The sequence below is a fragment of the Limanda limanda genome, chromosome 7 (assembly GCF_963576545.1).
Source record: "Limanda limanda chromosome 7, fLimLim1.1, whole genome shotgun sequence".
NCBI lineage: Eukaryota > Metazoa > Chordata > Actinopteri > Pleuronectiformes > Pleuronectidae > Limanda > Limanda limanda.
Window position 1 is genome coordinate 24,487,360 of NC_083642.1, and position 19,723 is coordinate 24,507,082.

At 40.4% G+C, this 19,723-nt stretch overlaps 1 protein-coding gene across 2 annotated transcripts in view; it reads right to left on the reverse strand.

The window, feature by feature from the left end:
* Nucleotides 1-19,723, reverse strand: part of LOC133005777 (copine-9-like) — a 91,106-nt gene that overhangs the window by 42,689 nt on the left and 28,694 nt on the right. Inside the window, exons 4-8 of one of the 2 annotated variants that reach the window (XM_061075559.1) lie at nucleotides 13,068-13,114; nucleotides 9,827-9,930; nucleotides 8,733-8,772; nucleotides 8,473-8,475; nucleotides 7,253-7,329 (exon numbers count right to left, since the gene is read on the reverse strand). In XM_061075559.1, the coding sequence (XP_060931542.1) occupies nucleotides 7,253-7,329; nucleotides 8,473-8,475; nucleotides 8,733-8,772; nucleotides 9,827-9,930; nucleotides 13,068-13,114 (271 nt within the window). The remainder of the gene's footprint in view (nucleotides 1-7,252; nucleotides 7,330-8,472; nucleotides 8,476-8,732; nucleotides 8,773-9,826; nucleotides 9,931-13,067; nucleotides 13,115-19,723) is intronic. The other variant, XM_061075558.1, reaches the window with a different exon arrangement.

The following is a 19,723-nucleotide window of genomic DNA, read 5'->3' on the forward strand; positions in this document are numbered from 1 at the left end:
AGTCATTTAATAGGAAACAATTTTACATGCAGTAATAAAATAAATGTGACTTACAACCAACTCAGTTTGTGTAAGTTATTATTGGAGTTATTTAAATATATAGAAATATTCCAACATTAAAATCGACAAAAATATTATGGTATAAAAAACCTGCATTTGTAGTATGTAACCGAGCACATAGAGACAGACAGACGTTTGTGTTACTCTATGTTTGTGTTGTTTAATGTGTGAATGACACCATCCCACAGATCACATCCCACTCTGCCCCCAATTACACACCCTGCCCTCTGACACCCTGGACCAACAGACTGATCTTGCAGCTGAATCCACACAGGTGGAGTCCCTCCAGCATCCACCTAATCAATCTACATCTGGGTGACTGGCAGCCTGTGGGATTGTTATTAGATTGGCCTCATTTTTTCACAAAACATCTACAAAAGGGTGATTTGTCTGTTTTGTATTTTTCTTGTTTGTCACCTCTAGGTTTTAGCTCATGGTCAGTTTCCTAGATAAAGGAAACCATACATTATATAGTATGTGTGTATACGCACCACAGTTTCTCTGGACAAGCATGAATTACGGTCAAAAAATACCTCTGGTGTGTAGTCCTTCAGCATGGGAGCCCATATAATGCATCCTGCTGAGCTCCCCATTTATGTTTTTGAAAGGGTATATTCTGGATCATTGTTGTACTTTTACCGCCTCGGCAAGTAGCCCCCTCGGTTACCATAGCAACGCAGGTAAGTGGAAAGGAGTGCTTCGTTTGCCACGCAGCATGAAGCCCGTTTTTAAAACTGTTGACCTATAAAAATGTACACCCACCAACACGAGGAGGCTACCACAGCCATATAGGCTCTGGACTCTCTCGGTATGTGTGTGAGTTTGATGACAGCAAACGCAGGAGAAAAATCAATACACCATTGTACAGCTTTTTTATGTACTGGGCCGATTTTGTCTTTATCCATGATTGTTGTGTTCTTGTCTTGTTCCTTGTGAGCACTTTGCAGAGTCTCCTAAATGACAGCACACAACCGTTTCTTCTCTTTCTGCCCCTCCCTGTTTTTTGCAATGAACTTTCCTGCACTGTATATTCTCTTCCTTTTTCAATTGCACCAATTCCTTCAACCCAACTTTCTCTCTTCTCCTCTCTTCTCTCTTTTGTATATCCTTCATACAATGCATTTCTTTTGGAGAATAACGTCCCCTGTCTTCCCCTCCCTCATCCCTAGTGTGCAGAGTTTGTCTGTCACCCTTCACGAACCTCTCTTTTACTTTTCATCTCCCCTTTTACCTCCCTTCCTACCTCCCCCCTCCCTTGTTTCTCCCCCTGGGCTTTGCTCTGTCTGATCTATCAGAGGCTCCAGACAGATGTCTATTCCCTGCAGGCAGCCATCAGAGACACTGACCATATGGGGGGAATAGTGATTGCGTTCTGTTGGTTTTGTCCTTTTTCATTTTTGTCTCTTCTGGTATTGTCAGTCCTTTCTGTTCTTTTCATTTCACTTTTTCACTCTTGCTGGCTGTCAAGAGCCAGATAACTCGGCTTGTGGTGGCGAGGCGAAGGACGGTTTGGGGAACTAGGTGTTACTGTTAAAAAAAAAAGCCATGGACAGGAGGTGCATCAGGAGATCATTAGGGAATAATGTGACAGTAACATATCTCTGCTGTATTGTTTGTCTCCCAGCAGCTTGTATCAGCAGTTTTTAAAAACATTTTTTAAATCAAAACAGGGAAACGAGACCACCAGGTATTTTTGTCCCAGGTATTTTAAGATCTTCTTAGGTATTGCATGATCAAGATTAAAAGAATGATTGTTGGGATTTGGGGAAATCTCCAAAGCTTCAGTTTGATATTTGCCATGGTTCATTTCTGCAGAACAGAAAATGAGCACTGGTACTATGCGATTTCTGAGTTATATTTATGAAGCTGCAGCAATCATTATTTTTAGATTAACTAAGAATCAAATGACTATTTTTTACGTGAAAGGCTACAGAATTAGCTGACTCAATCTGTAGTTCGGTCCAATCCTTTGATTAAGGTGGCTCGACGACTATTATAGCTTCTTTTGAATTCAACAAAGATCCTTTGATTCTGACCTGATTCATGACAGTGTTGATGGCTTTACTTTCTTTTTATATCAGTGCAGATCAGAACAACATGAGATATAAAAACCAAAGCCTCATATTTTGTTTATTCAAAAAAGAAAAACTATTTAATACTTCCAATGATTATAAATAAACATTTAAGTCAGACGGCGATCATCACACTATATATATACGTATATGTATACTGGTTCTCTCCTCGCTTCTTTAACGGCCAAAACAGTCTGACAACCCATTCACTTTTTTTATTAACGTAAAATATAAACAATAGTTTATTCATGATCAGTGAAAAAATCAAAATAATAACCTTGATAAAAGTAATCAGCTCATATACAGTTTTTATTGAACTTCTTTCTTTTCTTTTTAGTTATGATCTTCATTTATGTTTCACTTCGTTGAATGCTACTTCAGATCCTGCCGGCCCCCTCTGCAGATATCAGTGTTTCTTATTAGATCATATTAAAAACTTGATTCATGGACAGAGAATATTGGTAATATTCAATAGCTCTGCCTCTTCTACATGAACATGCTTGTATCTGGATAAGAAAACCCAGGGTAAACCGCTACCAGCTTCGTAGTGCAAGTAATCCAGGACGGCCGATATTAGGTTAAGTGAACCTGGACAACAAAAACATACCCTGGGTATTTTATAGTACAAGTCACAGGAGTTGGTGGAGACCAAAACAGAGAGCTCAGAGCTGAGGGTGAATTAGTTATATTGCCAGTGATTGATAAAATTCATTTTGAGTTAAAAAAAACTTTGTTTTCAAATGAAGGGAATTAGCAATGACTGACGGCCCTTTCCAGTTACTGGTAAGTTAATAAGTAAATAACCTTCCAAGGTATATCTGATTGCAAGAACTTGCATGTAATAAAACAAATATTAACCAATAAATACAAAGAATACTGTAACTTCCCGTTCAAGTGGATAATTTAGCTTAGTGGCTTCAAAAGTTACATTTTGATTTCAAGAGTTATATATAATTTGGACTTGCACATTCACCTGTTCAAATAATATTAAAATTCAAAGGTGGTGTCATACCTCACATTGGTGGATAGATTAGGCTGTTAACTGGACAGTGTTTGAGAATCCCCCTTGTCAGTGTATTTAAGCTCCTTTTTCCCCCATTAATTACAGAATGATTCATTATGACAATCCTTCAGACAGGGGTCTTATTGTATGCAATCTTTTACTTATGACACTTTTCTAATTTATTTTGTCAAGGTGAATTCCATTACTGGATACAGTGAAAATGTGATTAATCACGTAGATCCTTTGGCAGGTTTGTGATGAGTGTGAGTAATTGTCTTGTCTTTGAGAGTCCATTTAATCAAAAAAGGAGGACATAAATCTATTAATCTATTTTATATAGCCAAAATGTGTGAGTGTACGTCTGGTTTGTGAGTCCGTAGTGCGACTACTATTAACCAAACAAACTATCCAGGTTAAATCTATAATTCTTATTTTCAAACAGACTTAATGGCTACGTTTGTATTTGCGTATATTTTCATCATTTTCAGTTTATATTCAAATTATGCCCAAATACTTTGTTGTTCTCTCGCTCTCTACTCCCTTTGTTTTTCTCTTCACCCCTCGCCCACCCAGCTCTGTGGCGTTCAGGCTGAAAGCAAACTATAGCCGGCTGATTGTTTGGTCTGTCTGAGCATGATAAGCTTTCTAAAACATGTCAATAGTGCTACTGGCAGAGGACAGAGGCAAGGGCCATGAACTGGCCCATAGTTGACCGGACTCATCCCAAAGTCCAGTTGAAGTCAGTGGCAGGGACTCATATAGAAATTAAATCCAGACAAACTTGCCATGGACAGACTTGTGTTTTAACTACACAAGGATTTGTTCATAGGCAGAGTTTTTGTTCTTCGTCGAGCTAAACCTCCACGACGACGCCAAAGGTACTTTTAGGATTGCAAATTAGCAAACTAGCAAAAATGGAGAGCAAATTAAATTTGTGGTGAATGTATAACGAGAATGGAAACTGAAAATAACTTGAGTTAGAAAGTTTGCAACACAATGTCTTTGTGTTTTGGACAATTGGTTGGGGGGAACACATTGATGATACATTCCCATTTCCCCAAACAATTACGAACATAAACATTTTTCAATATGAAAATAAAAATTAGTTGTAGCCTAAAGGGATAGGTCACCCAAAAATGAAAATTAACTCATTATCTTCTTACCACTATGCCGATCTGATATCGTCCTCTGAAGTTGTGTTTGCACATGGATCACAGAGGACATTTAGGACAAAATCATGGTGTAAATGACACCAAAGGAGAGGTATGGAGGTATTATATGTATTATTTTTTTTTTTTTTTAGTTTTGAAAATGTGGGCACCATTTACTTAAATTGCTTTGGATTTGGCTGCAACGCTGTTTACCCCTGTGTTTTTTGGACTCAAACACTTCTACCACCCCTCCATCCACATTGTGGTGATTAGATAATGAGTGAAGTTTCCTTTTTGGTAAACTATCCCTTTAAAGAGAGCACAATGTAGCTAAACGTGTTAAAAGTTTGTCTAAGATACGGGAGCTATTACTAGCTTGTTTAGCTACCCTGACTGAATCAGCTTTAGATCTCCTCAGAATTGTCACAGGTGACCCCATGGCGATGCACATTTCACCTCCATCTGTGACACTTTAGAGGAAGACAGAGCCACAGCTGAAACTGTTCAAGAAACCATGTCAGAAATAAACAGCTATTAAATAAAATATCGACCATCTGTCCTCCTGTCCCATTGGAGATTGAATCTATAAATCTAAATTTGAATTGCACATTAGTTTGTCATATTCGTGAAACAAGAGGACATTTAAATTTCAAAGTATAACTTTATTTTCAATTCTGCCATACGTACAGATCATAGACAGAATTGAAATGCTGTTTTTCTCTGATCCTTGATGTAAGTAGGCAGAACATATAAGTGCGCAACATATTAAGTACTCAAAACATAGTACACAGTACAACATAATTTGCGTTCATAAGAGTAATACATCCAAAAATGGATTGAGAATGCAAAAATACATGGGAAGTAATGTAATGTACATCAACACGTTGTGGTAAATAGCAGTTAAAGATAGCAGCAGTTGTATGATAGAATCATGTATTAAATTACTTCAAAAAGTGACAGGTGCATGTTTGCATTGAAAAGATTCAGTAACAGTTCTTGTTTGTTTGGAGATAGGAGATAGTTTGGCTGGTGGTATAGGTGGGTGGGGGGATTGTTGATGGTTCAATTAAATTTTTTGGTACAACGCAAAATCATAATATACATTATCTCGAGGCACTTTACAAAGAAGTTAAAGTCCTTAAAATTTATAGAGAAAACCAACAGTTCCCACAATTAGCAAACACTGGCGACTGTGGAGATAAAAACTCCCTTGTTAACTGGAAGAAACCTCGAGCAGAACCGAACTCAATGTGGTTGGCCATATGCCTCGACTGGCTGGGTTTAGCAGGGGCCCATTGTGAGGAGAGGAGAGATGGGTGGAAAATGGGAGAGAATAGAGAGAGATCAGGGACGGAGAGGGGGGGAGAGAAGAGAGAGAGACCAGGAACACTTGTGCACCATTAGGTGGTGGTGGTCTGAATCCCTTTCCACAGGCCTTGTGTGTCTCTGGTGTCCTTGAATTGCCGGGTTATTTTCATGGTGTACAAACGTGTGGCTTTCCTGATGCCACAGACAGGTTGGCTTCGGCTGTCCTCAGTTCTGCTTCTTCACTGGCTCTAAAGGCCCAATCCAGGTCTTCAGCAGTCTGTGATCCTCTCCAGTCAGCCAAGGCTTCTAGTTAGCCCGCAAAGGGATGGTTTTGGTGACAGTGACATCCTTGATGCATTTGCAGATGTAGGCTGTCACAGACTCTGTACTCTTGTAGGTCAGTGTGTTGATAGTGTGTGGCTGCTTGCTTGAAGATATCCCAGTCTGTGGTGTTAAAGCAGTCCTGAAGTGCAGAAGTGGCACCTTCTGGCATCACCTGCATCTCTTCTGTACAGGTTTGTTCACTTTCCCCCCGTGGCCTGTATGCTGGCTTCAGCATAAAGGTGATGTGGTCCTAGAGGCCGAGGTCGGGGAGGGAGGCAGCTCTGTCTGCTATTTTGTTGTAGGTGAAAACCAAGTCCATTGTGTTATTTCCTCTGGTTGGAAAATCAACATGTTGGTGGAGTTTGGGTTAAAATGTTTTTTGGGTTGGCATGGTTGAAATCCCCCGCAAGAATGAGGAATCCAGGGCGGGTTGTCTGTTTCTCACTGAACAGTTTACAATCGCAAGCAATGAACCTCGTTCTTCCTTTTGCTTTGTGACAGATGTGTTTCTGTTTTCCGTTGTTCATTGTGATGCTGACTTCTTTCGCAACTAAGTACTGGCGCGAGCTTCAGTCCCTTTTGTATAACATAATAAAAGCTAAATACTACTTTGGCAACAAGAGCTCAGTTTGCAGTGAGGCAACAGCCTAATCTGGCCCCGTACACTCTGATCAAACAATATAATAGATGAGGCTATTTCAACTGGTTGAGTCAATAACACTGCATTAGTGAGATGGCACATATACTGTTGATTCCCACATCATCCATCAATAAATATGGAGCAAGAGACAGAGGAGGACTCATTCATTCTGCCCAGCTGAAGAAATAATTTGTGCGAATAGTTCCTTTAATGAATATCATTAAAATCCTAAAAACGCTGGAATTACCAGCTCACAGTTTTGCCTTCGCCAAGCATCTAGAATGCAGTTTACATCCATATCTGTCTGGACTCACAAAATATATGAAGTCAAGATATTAAATGAATTTAATATTAAATATAATATTCAATTTAACATTTAATCCAGTATTTTTTATATTTTCATTCTATCGTAATGAATAAATTATAGAGTTAAGTCCCAAAAATTGTTTTGTGAGGTTTCATTGACCTTGACCTTTGACCTTCAGTGACAACAATCTAAGCTGCTCATCTTTGAATCTAAATGTACGTTTGTGCCAAATGTAATGAAATTCCTGGCAGGTGTTCCTGAGATATAATGGCGGACAGACAACATAAGGATAATGCCTCAGATCACAGCTGTTTCTGGTAAAGGGGCATAAAAGCTGCAGTAGTTTCTCAACCATACAATAGACAGGATGTTAGGATGCACACTTACGAGAGGGTCCTCTCCTGTCGTCCTCCGGCGGAGCCAATGATTTCTCCAAGGGTACAGAAGGTCTGACCCAGAAAGTCCTGCAGGGGGGAAAAGAGATTTAATTGTTTGACAGGGGCCAAGAGATAGTCCTGGTTTCACAACAGGCTATGGCTAATGATAAATATCCATAAATACATTGTTCAGATTTTGAACGAATGCCCCGTTTGACGCAGGCATGGAGCCATTCTTAATTTCACACATCTTTTACACATCTCTACATCATCCACACCGAAGTGTATCTGTGATGAAAGATTCCAATTTAACTTTTTCCTCAAGACTATAAATAAGCAAAGGGGAAGCAGCCCATTGAGATATATGAACACTGAGGAAATAACTATGCACATTCCGGGCCTCCTGCGCCTCAATTAACAAAAGTTATGGTTAAACAGGTTAAGCCCAATAGCATCTACAAATATGAAATACATTGGGGTGGTAATATTAGAGTTACGAAAGTTCCATTAAAGTTTATTGTCATTGTAGTATCATTTTTAATTGAACACTAAATTTATGGTTTAATTTCACCTTTTTTATAGAAACGCTTTCACCCAAATAGATCGAGCCCAGGAGTCGTGCCCTTATACTAGAGAAGAAATTGTTTGGTTCCTTTTATCAGAGTTTTCATTAAATAAAAGATTCTGTACTTTACAACCAGCCCACACACTACAGAGGAGAAAACATATGCCGACATAAAAAAGCAGGGAGACGATACTACAACACAAAACTCCTGCCAAGGGGCAGAACACTGCACCCTGATGTTTATCGCGAGTGGGCACGAGCAGGTGTAGGTGTGAGTCCCACAAAGTGAGCACCTGTGTAGCTACAATGAACATCCTGACATAGTCCTGACATGCACAATCCGCTGCAGGGGTCCGTCTCGGACAACAACAGCTGCTTTTTTGCTTTGAAATCGAGTTCTTAAAGTTGCTTTACCTGAGCGAATGACATAATGCAGAAAGACAAAATGAGGAACAACACTATGGTGGGAGCTTCAAGGAGGGAGCTTGTTGGATTTTGTCCTTGATGGAATAAGATGAGACAATGAGAGAAAAATACAATAAAATTATAATGAATAAAATGCCAAAAAAAGTATCTTCTGGGGTCTAACGACTCAAAGGTGACATGATGTGAAGTGTAATGGCCGGACTTATGAGGACAACATAATCTGTATGTAAAGCACTCACCTTCTGCTCTCCCATGAGGTTTATTTTGTTAGGGAAGACAAGAAAACTCTGTCACAAGATGGATTTACAAAGTGCCAAATGCTCAGTGAGATTTCTATTTATGATGAAGCTTCATCATCATCAGCTGCTGCACTCATTCACAGTAAATTAGCTGCAGCAATATGAGTAATGCTGAGTATGAACGTGACAGATTTGAGGCCTGATGGAAGTTATCAGCCCTGAGTCAAAGCTGTCATTTGAGTTTAACATATTGTACTTACGTATTTGGAAATGTTGCAGCTTCTCGAATCCACATTGTACCTGCGAGAAAAAGATTGTAATAAGATTGTAAGAACTTGCAGGGCTGCATTTGAAGTTATTTGGAACAACAACATGCAAAGATCCACTTGCTTTAGTCTTATTAAACATGCTAACTTCCAAAAGTATTATTCACCTATTGTATACAAAGAAGAAATGTACATAATGCCAGTATCTCTTACTTTATCGGGAGTTCAATATACATTTTGTCTTTATAGCCTATGTTCAAGTTAGCTCAACTCAGGGGAAGGAAGTAGACAATGTAGCCTCTTTTCCACTGGTGAAAAAACACCTGCTAACATCTGTCTTTTGTCTGCAATGTGAATGGATACAATCAGCATTCAGTCCCTGGTCAAATAAGTCTGTAGTAGACACGCGTTGAAATCGGCTCTGACTTTCAGTGATGGCAACATGACACCCAGGTGAACAAGCTTATTTGGCAAGACAGCGAGGTGAGAGAGCGCCTCAGTTGTCGGTTGCGTTTGTGATGACGAACATGACGAGAAAAACAGAAAGGCAATCACCTCTACTGGCAATGGGAAAAGAGGAAATCGGTTTTTTTTTTAGGGGTTACTGTTACCTGCTAATTTTGGTGGATAAGTGGTACTTTTTTACAAATTGTTTACTTAAATGTACTTGTGAGTTTTCTAACTCTAAGACTCTAGGTACTGTTGCTTGGTCATCTTATATAGCTCTTAATGCTAATCAATTCTGGCTCCTTACCTCAGACAAAGAATTTAGATTTCTTCGTGCTTTCAACCCCGTGTGTATAAGGATGCTAATGTAAATCAGTGGGGGTAACAAGCAGTTTTAGAAATGAGCCTTTTTTAAATGTCCTTCCCTGATTAGATATCTGATTAGACTGGCTTCTAATGGAGGGAACATGAGCGTTTCACCAAACTGAAGACTTACAGAGAGAAATTATTCAAATGTAATCAAAGTCATCACTTATTTAGGTTTGTTGCTTTCAATCAACATGATTATAGCAGGATTATAGAATTAAATGAGTGCTTATATATAGGAAAAATATGAATAAAAAGGCTTTCAGCCTACTTACACATCAAACCTTATATTTTGTTTCTCTTCAAACAAGAAATCCAGTACAAACTTCCTCACGAAATCTGGATTGCGAGTGTTGTCTATTACCTCTGTCCTGCCAAACTAAAAAAAAAATAGAAACAAAATGGTAATTGGTGGTAAAAGCAGCACTGATTAAAAAGTCAATATGTGTTCTAAAAGTCAATATATGTTACATTGAGTAAATAGACCAGAGATTTCATGAATACATTTCATTAGATTCAGCAACAATCCATATTACCCTATGGATTACAACCCACAACATAGAAAGGGCCTTTGCCAAAACATCACCAAACTGCTTCACACTGAGCTTCATTGCCCTGTGTGCTAAAAGGCGTGTCCCCACAGAAATCAGACTCCAACATTAGAGGAACATTAGAGCCAGCACTCCACCGAGGGAGCCCATGAGGTCCTGGCCCTTGCCTCTCTCCGGGGTCAGGCCGTCTCTCCATCTTCCTGACAATCACACCAGTAATCCCCCCGGTGGACTGCCAGGCTCGCCTCCGCGGCCTGGCCTGACAGCACGGTGTAATGAGCTATTGATCTTGGCACTGCCTCACCACAGCCTCAATACCTTGACTCATGTCTTTAGTGCCCAGCGCACATAATCCACGCTATCAGCTGTGTCCCCAGCCTATCCATTACCAAGGCCTTGCAGAACCTACCGGCCATATCGACCAGTCGGGAAAATCCCATGATATTTCCTTGTTGTGTTTCTATTTTCGGGCCTGGGGGCCTTTGGTTTACAATCTCACTCAGGTGTGATTGTTTAATAGGTGGTAGGGCATCGTGGGTGAAGATTAGGGAATTGCTTTGTTACTGGGGAAGATGCTTTTTGTTGGCTTAGAATAGCTATAGCATCAGAAGAGTGACTAATAAGTTACAACATAGGCTGCAGACTGTGTATGACTAGAAAATGTGTTGACTAGAAATGTGTCTAAAAGGTACCATGTATTTATTTTAGCCATCTCTCAACCCACCCATTGGATTTACCCTCATTCAGTAATCCTTTGAGAAGAACCATTTATTCAGGATCAGTAATGCACTGGTTAACGGAGGAACCCGCTTGAGGCCAAAATAACAGTTGAATAACAACAACAGTGGTAAACAAGAGAGGGATTTGTGTTTAAAGTTGTTTCCCTGTGTGTATGTGCACCGCTGCTGTGGGTTAGTTTGCAGGAGATTTGCCTGCATTTTCTTTGTTTAAATTAAATGTAGTTGATACAGAAAAAAGTTGCATTAGTAAATAAAGGAATCCACAAGTGTCAAGCTGGCGACTGGGAGTGGTTTATTTAATGGATACTACTATAAAGAGCATTTTTTGTAGTCTGATAGCATTTTGGTTGTGTCAGTGTCACGATAAAGCAGGGAGAAGAGGAAAAAAACTATTACAGAAATATCTCTTTGATAGCGGAGAGACTCCCTGAGTAAAAACTCCAGATAATGCACGAATGAGCTCATGTGAGAAAACCACAGGAGATTCTGCAAAGGATTTACTCATACATATATGGAAGACAAGGATGAAGATGTCAAGATGTTGGTGGTGAGGACTAGCAGGTGTCGACAAACAAAAACAGCTGTAAACAAAAACATGTGATCTCCACGGCGGAATTTTTACATTACATCCTGCCTCTGTCTGATGCACCACCCCTCTAGGGAGCCCCTAATGGCAAACTCCAGACCAAATTATGTGGGTACCCTCCAGAGGTCATGTCTGAAAACGGTTTGAGTAAGGAACTGATACATGGCCTATTCGTAGGAATGACCTTGAACAGTACACTAACTAGCTGGGTTGCTAATGTAACTCTCCAGCTCCCCAACTTTCTTTCCTCTTTCCTCTGCTGTTTTTCATCCCTCTGGCTCTTTGTGGATTGTTAATGCTTTTTATTGGCAAGGGAAAACTCCTGATTACACCACAACATTTCAGTTTTAAATGCTGGTGAAAATATGAGTTCATACTGATTGAAGAGCAAGTAACCACACAGGCAAAGCAGTCCACTGGCCAACGTATGATTAGTGGGAGCCAGTAAACTGGTGGATCGTATCCAGTGGCTGGGGGAAATAATAGCACTTGTGATCAGAAAGCAATTTAGTGCACAGCATGATGCAAGTAGAACACAAAATGGCTAAAAAGAATTACCAGCTTACACAAACCATTATAAAAGAAAAACTCTTGGACTTGCTGAGGACTAATTTGAAGAAAAAACAATTTCTGCTCTTACAGAATGATTATTTCGTGCTTAAAGGGATACAAATTAATTACTTCTACCTCAAAGAAATAATTGCAGTGAATAACATGGAGTAAAAAACATGGTGTCAAAAGCATTACAAAGGATATGTAAGGTCCACATTCAGTATGTGCTCATGGTGTCACTGTGTGCGGCTGGCAGTGAGATGTTTGCTCTGCTGATTGCAGCGCAATTCAAGCCGTGTTTTTGATTAAACCCTGTCACATGGCATGAAAAGGTGTGAGGTGTCTTGAAGCGGGGGGATCAGCCGCGGCAAAGCCCTCACCGACACATCAGTGTTGACTTTGAATTTGCAAATGGGTAAATACACCAACCAAAGACATGACACCCCAGGCAAATTACAGTCAATAAAGGAATATAGGGCTAAAAGACGACATTGAAATGTGTCTGTGTGCCAGTGAGAGGTACTGAGTAGAAAAAAATAAAAGGGGGAAGAATTTCAAAGAGGCAGTAATGAATGGAAGGTCACATGACCCTGCCTTTAAAGGGAGTGACAGAGGGTGCGACAGCGAGAAGTCTGGGGGAGCAGATGGTGCATATTTAACGAAACGGAAAAGGAATCTCCATTTTTTTTCTTCCTCCCCAAGTGTGAATGTGAATTTCTTTTGTCCAACATCAGAAACCTAATATAACGAGATCCTTTTTTATTTATTCATTCTTTAACCTCTATTGTTAATTCATCAGCCGGGGTCACTTATATGGTTATATTTTTCAGAGTCTATTTCAGAGGGTGGTTGCACTTGTGAGGTCAAGCGGAGGCTGACACTTTCAATTTTCTACAACGGTGTTCTCGAGGGTTTGCAGCGAGTTGCTTCTAGACTTCCTCTTAATAACCTCCCTCCCTTAGTCCTGAAAGTCACTAGCATCAAGAAAAACTATCCTGAAGTTGATACTCAGTTAATAAAACACACACACACAGGTAGAAAGAATGTGGGATATTAATACCGGAGAAGAAAAAGTTTTTTCACTCACCTCCCTCCACTCTTTGTTTCCCACCGCCTGCAAATACAGTACGACCACTGAGAGGCAACGGGGTGGAGAAGAAGCCGAAGGGGAAGCGTGAAGAAAATAAGAGAGAAAAAGGTTTAACATGTGGGTACCTGTAGCACGGGACAAATATTCAAAGGGTCAGGGAGAAGAACCAACATGAGCAGCATCCATTTTCATTAGATTGAGAACAGCTTGAAGCAAAGCTAGTAAATCCTTGATACAACCCTATTACAACACGGCTTTGAAAAAGAAACTCAGGACAGTTAAGGGATTTAATGTTATTTAATAGTAATCAATACAATAATGAGCGTATTCACCTTGAATAAGCAAAACAAAAGTACAGATTAACTTTAGGAAATACAAATCAGATGCTATAATATTGGGTCATTTCCTCATTTCAGGTATGACTATAACAGGATGTAATCAATGTCTACATTTTCTCCCTCCAGCCAGATCTCTCCCATACGAATATATATAATTACAAAAAGGCTGAATTGCTGTAATGGTGGCATAATTATACAGACCATATGAAACATATAGTCTGGGTCCAAGATTAACAACATTAGTAATATCAACATGTGTCCTAGAACAACATGTTTAGGTTCAAGTGACAAAGCCCCAAACAGCGGGTGGTAATAATGATCCCTGTCAGGAGCAAAAGAGGTCTTTGGATTAAGTTGTATATGAATAACCAAACTTTCACACATTCCCATTTCCTAACGACAGTGTTAGTTTCCCTTCACATAAACCTATCCAACTTTGATTCTAATCCATAGCATTTGCACCACTTTTGAAAAGCAAATGCAAAGCAAATGCTCTACTGCTAAAACTAGCATTGGATTTGAAACACTTGTGTAGTTCAGGCTGGCAGCATAGTTATTTGAATGGTAATGTCAGTTTGCCCACCATATTTATAAATGCATATCCAGAGCAGTGCTAAATCTGTCCAATTAGACAAATAGCCGGTAGTTAAGAAAAGAAGACCCCTGAAATAAATACTAGTTAGACTTGTTAGGGTGTCAGAGGTGCTAAGAGTGGCAGTGCTCTCAGAGGGGATGAGTCTTTGAGAGGTTCTTAAGGAGAGAGAGAGGGATGCCCCTCTGGGAGCATTTGGCAGCTTGTTGTGCCATCAGGGAGCCACACATTAGAAGAGTCTGGGCTGTGATTGCCATGTGCAAGGATGACAATTTCAGACAAGTTCATTAGAGAAGTGTAAGTAGATCGGTGCAGACCCAGGAGTCTGAAGAGAAATGTGTCCTTTCAGGGTGATTAAAGACCAGATGTGTCGCCTCATTCGGGACAATTTGCATTCAGGTATTACTACAATTATATCACCAAGACTGATTAAGATCAACGTAAATCTATCAAAAAGTTTGGTTTTCTTTAAAGGAGACATGTTATGCTAATTTTTGGTTTGTAAGGGGCGTGCCAAACTAGCCACGAGGCCTGCATTAAGGACATATCACATACTATGAATTAGCATTACAAGTTTCAGAAGCTTTCTGCCCAGCAACACTCTCGGTATTCTTAAATTTCAAGAAGGCCACAGTTACATTAAGTGGCCCATAACTAGTCCAGTTTCTGTCCTATTGTGGTTTGGTCATTAAATATTAGCATTTGTCTTCTGAGAAGAAATGGAGTACAACCGCATTAATACACATAAACGCAGAGGCAGCCCAATTATAGCCCACACAGTTATCATGTTGTCACGTTAGAATCAAACACACATACAGTACGTATATGCACAAGCAAACAAACAACACTAACTAAAAGCTCTTTGAAATGTCTTTCTAATTGGCCAAGAGTGGCTGTTTGTGTCTAGACGGGTCCCATCAGCGTCTGTGAAGTTTGGACATTAGCTCTAATGAACTTCAGACTCTCTGGACTGGCAAACGATTAAATCCACATTTTGCCTCCTAATGAGCAATTACCAGAGAGGAGATAAGAGACAGGACAACAGCCAAGGAACCGTTGGGACATTGTGTCTTTAGATATAAGCAATATTTTTTACGTCAGATAATATGGAAAGCACACAATGCCTCTCAAAAGCTTTTTGTTCATCTGAGTATGATAAGTTAATTAGTTTGTGAATAATGTTCTAGACTCCAATTAAATTACAGAAAAAAACCCTGTCAAGTAAACAACAGGGATTTAAACTGTTTGTAAAGTCGTACCGCAATACTCCCTCTGCCCTAACAACGGAAATAATGATGTTCAAGAGACTGTCTTTATCTGATATCAAACTCATATAGGACTTTGTTGTTTCCCCCAAGGTTGCAGAGTAACATCGCATCAGCCTGACACTGGGCCCGACTAATACACATTGAGGTTACATCAGTGTGGGCCATGTCCGATGAAGCTGACTGATTGCCTGCTTTATGGAAAGTGACTGGGAAAGAAAAGAGCCTATCTGCTCAGCGATGGAGCGACCAAGCCGCAAAGCAATTCCTTGTCATTCCAAACATGACTCCCGACTGCAACTCCTGACAGTGACTTGGCTGCAGAATGGGGACCCAGGTGGGTTTGAACGGGAATGAATCAGGATCTGAGCACAAATCACATCAAGTTCTCAAGTGGACCCACAGCGCGGTAAAGACGGCACAGTGAGGCAGGTGCTGCAGTGGCAGGGAAACAAGGTGGAGATCCAGCAAACAGGGACAGAGGCACAGATATTTTTTATGTGTGGTGGCTCAAATAAAAGATTTTTTTTTTTCTTTTTGAATTCACCACTAAATTTGTTCCCATGCCAACTCTTGATGTTCACACTCTCCATAAAATAGACAAATGCTTGTGTATGATTTGATGACACCTCACCTCTAGTTCATATGTGCACAAACTACTTCCAATTTTAACAAAAAGATATTAGAACTATATGTGACCTGGGTGTGAGATATTTCAGTAATGATTCCCTTTTTGATCTGCCTGCTGCCTAGAAACCTGATTTCTACTGCACTCCTCTTTTCTCTCTGTCACCTCTTTCAAAGCATTGTCGCTGTAATGTGCAGCCTGACATCTTTGGCAAAACCAATAACCTACTTCTTGATTAGTATCAAATGACCTAACTAATCTATACTGAAAATATGCCAAAGATCCACTTAGTAACTGCTACATTGTGTCTGCTTGGTAAAACCTGTATGTATTGCATTTGAATACCTGGATTAGCATTTCTAATTTTATATTTTTAAATATTGTATTTCAGGCCATAATTTCTAAACAGTTCTTGCACACCAGAAAGTCTTGGTGATCACTGCACAACAAAAGTCAGAAGTCACACATCCTCACTTTATTTATGATGAAGTGATGGACAGTGTGCTGGATTCTTGCCTTTTCTTCCTTTATACCACAAAGGTGCAGGGTGTGCTGACATGATAAGTGGGTTTAAACTGAAGCAAAGCAATTTATGCTTCATTAGGGCCCGAGCACCGAATGGTGAGAGGCCCTATTGAAATTGTAATGATTATTATTAGGGCCCGAGCACCGAATGGTGAGAGGCCCTATTGAAATTGTAAGGATTATTCTTATTATTATTATTATTATTGTGACTAAAGTGAATTGGCTTTTTGAGGGCTTTAACATGCTGAACTTCTTACCAAACTTTGCAGATAATTAGAGAGTAGTGAAAATTTACGTATTCTGGAGTAATTTGAAATGGGCGTGGCAAAATGGCTCAACAGCGCCCCCTGGAACCCAGCCCCTAGGTTTCCACATAACCGATTTTCACCAAAATCGGGCAAGATGTGTATCGTGACAAATCATGAAAAAAAGTCACAAAGGGCATTATGAAAAACACAACAGGAAGCCCACCATTTTGGATTTAGTGGCCATTTTGGCCATTTTGGCCATTTTTGCTTTGACGTACTTGTCCCAGGGCTTTCATCAAATCAACTTTTAATTTAGATGAGTGTCATCACAACAAGATGGAGAAAAAAGTTGACTTAAAAAATCAACTTTTCGTCACACCGTGTGACCTTGGCGTGGCGTCAAAGTTTGATTAAACGCCATCAAAACACGAGCTTCTGTATCTCGCACATACATGATCCAATCAAATCCAAACTACACACATAAGACAAGAGTCCCGGCTTGATGACATCTGCACTGAAATCATGACTTAATATCACAGCGCCCCCTGGTGGCTACAGGAAATGTATTTTTTTTTGCATGTCTTACACTTGGATGTATTTCTCCTCATCCACTGACCTCAACCATGTCAAACTCTATCAAATGGGTCTCAAGACATTGATAATGAAGATATAAGATTACTGTGACTTTTCGTCAAACACAGTATTAATGGCGAGGCATCAAAGTTCATCAGCTCGCCGTGAAACACGAAATTGCTGTAACTTCCATGTTCATGGTTCCATCTCACTCAAACTACATGTGTGTATCAACAGCCCCCCCTGAAGATATTCATATGGTTTTAAGAAATGGGCGTGGCAAAAAAACTGACTAGCGCCCCCTAAAGGTTGGCCCCAGCACTACGATTGGCCGACATGTACAAAATTTGAGTATGGCATGTGTCTTTTCATAACAAACAAATAAGTCTCTTGGATCGATATGTTAGACCAAACAGGAAGCCCGCCATTTTGGATTCAGTGGCCATTTTGACCATATTCCACATTTTTACTTTGACATACTTGTCCCAGGGCTTTCATCAGATCAACTTCAAATATAGATGAGTGTCATCACAACAAGATGGAGATAAAAAAAGATTAAGGGATTGTTTTTCGTCACACGGTGTGACCGTGGCGTTGCGTCAAAGTTCATCAACTCGCCGAGAAACACGAAATGCTGTAACTTCCATGTTCATGGTTCTATCTCACTCAAACTAGATGTGTGTATCAACAGCCCCCCTCTGAAGATATTCATATTGTTTTTTTAGGCCGTGTGACCGTGGCGTTGAAGTTTGATTAAACGCCATCAAAACACAAGGTTCTGTATCTCGGACATATATTGTCCAATCGAGTCCAAACTAGACATGTAAAACTAGAGTCCCGTCCTGATGACATCTACACAGAAATCATGACTTTAAATCACAGCGCCCCCTGGTGGCTACAGGAAGTGAAGCGTTTATTGTCAAATTGAGTCCAAACTAGACATGTAAGACTAGAGTCCCGTCCTGATGACATCTACACAGAAATCATGACTTTAAATCACAGCGCCCCCTGGTGGCTACAGGAAGTGAAGCGTTTATTGTCGAATTGAGTCCAAACTAGACATGTAAGACTAGAGTCCCAGCCTTATGACATCTACACAGAAATCATGACTTTACATCACAGCGCCCCCTGGTGGCTACAGGAAGTGAAGCGTTTATTGTCCAATTGAGTCCAAACTAGACATGTAAGACTAGAGTCCCGGCCTGATGACATCTACACAGAAATCATGACTTTAAATCACAGCGCCCCCTGGTGGATACAGGAAGTGAAGCGTTTATTGTCCAATTGAGTCCAAACTAGACATGTAAGACTAGAGTCCCGGCCTGATGACATCTACACAGAAATCATGACTTTAAATCACAGCGCCCCCTGGTGGCTACAGGAAGTGAAGCGTTTATTGTCCAATTGAGTCCAAACTAGACATGTAAGACTAGAGTCCCAGCCTGATGACATCTACACAGAAATCATGACTTTAAATCACAGCGCCCCCTGGTGGCTACAGGAAGTGAAGCGTTTATTGTCCAATTGAGTCCAAACTAGACATGTAAGACTAGAGTCCCAGCCTGATGACATCTACACAGAAATCATGACTTTAAATCACAGCGCCCCCTGGTGGCTACAGGAAGTGAAGCTTTTATCCTAGCCACAGAGAGGAAAACGCATCCAACGCGGAGACGTGCGCTTGGTCATCGACCGCTCTCTCCCCCGACCGCAACAGGCTTCAACGTGCAGGTGCTCGGGCCCGCAAGTGCTACAACGTAGCCCTAGTTATTATTATTTTTCACACAAAAGGATGGGCTTTTTGAGGGCTTTAACGTGCTCAAAAAGTTATGAAACTTTGCAGTAAGTTAGTAAGTGGTGAAAATTTACGTATTCTGGAGTATTTGGAAATGGGCGTGGCAAAATGGCTCAACAGCGCCCCCTGGAACACAACCCCTAGGTTTCCACCCAGCCCCTAGGTTTCCACATAACTGATTTTCACCAAAATCGGTCAAGAGGTGTATCGTGACTAATCCTGCAAAAAAGTCTCAAGGGGCATTATGAAAAACGCAACAGGAAGCCCGCCATTTTGGATTTAGTGGCCATTTTGGCCATTTTTGGCGATTTTTACTTTAATGTACTTGTCCCAGGGCTTTCATCAGATCAACTTCAAATTCAGATGAGTGTCATCACAACAAGATGGAGAAAAAAGTTGACTTAAAAAATCAACTTTTCGCCACACCGTGTGACCGTGGCGTGGCGTCAAAGTTTGATTAAACGCCATCAAAACACGAGGTTCTGTATCTCAGACATATTTGTTCCAATCGATTCCAAACTACACACATAAGACAAGAGTCACGACCTGAAGACATCTGCACTGAAATCATGACTTAATATCATAGCGCCCCCTGGTGGCAACAGGAAATGTCTTTTTTTTTGCATGTCTTACACTTGGATGTGTTCCTCCTCATCCACTGACCTCAACCATGTCAAACTGTATCAAAT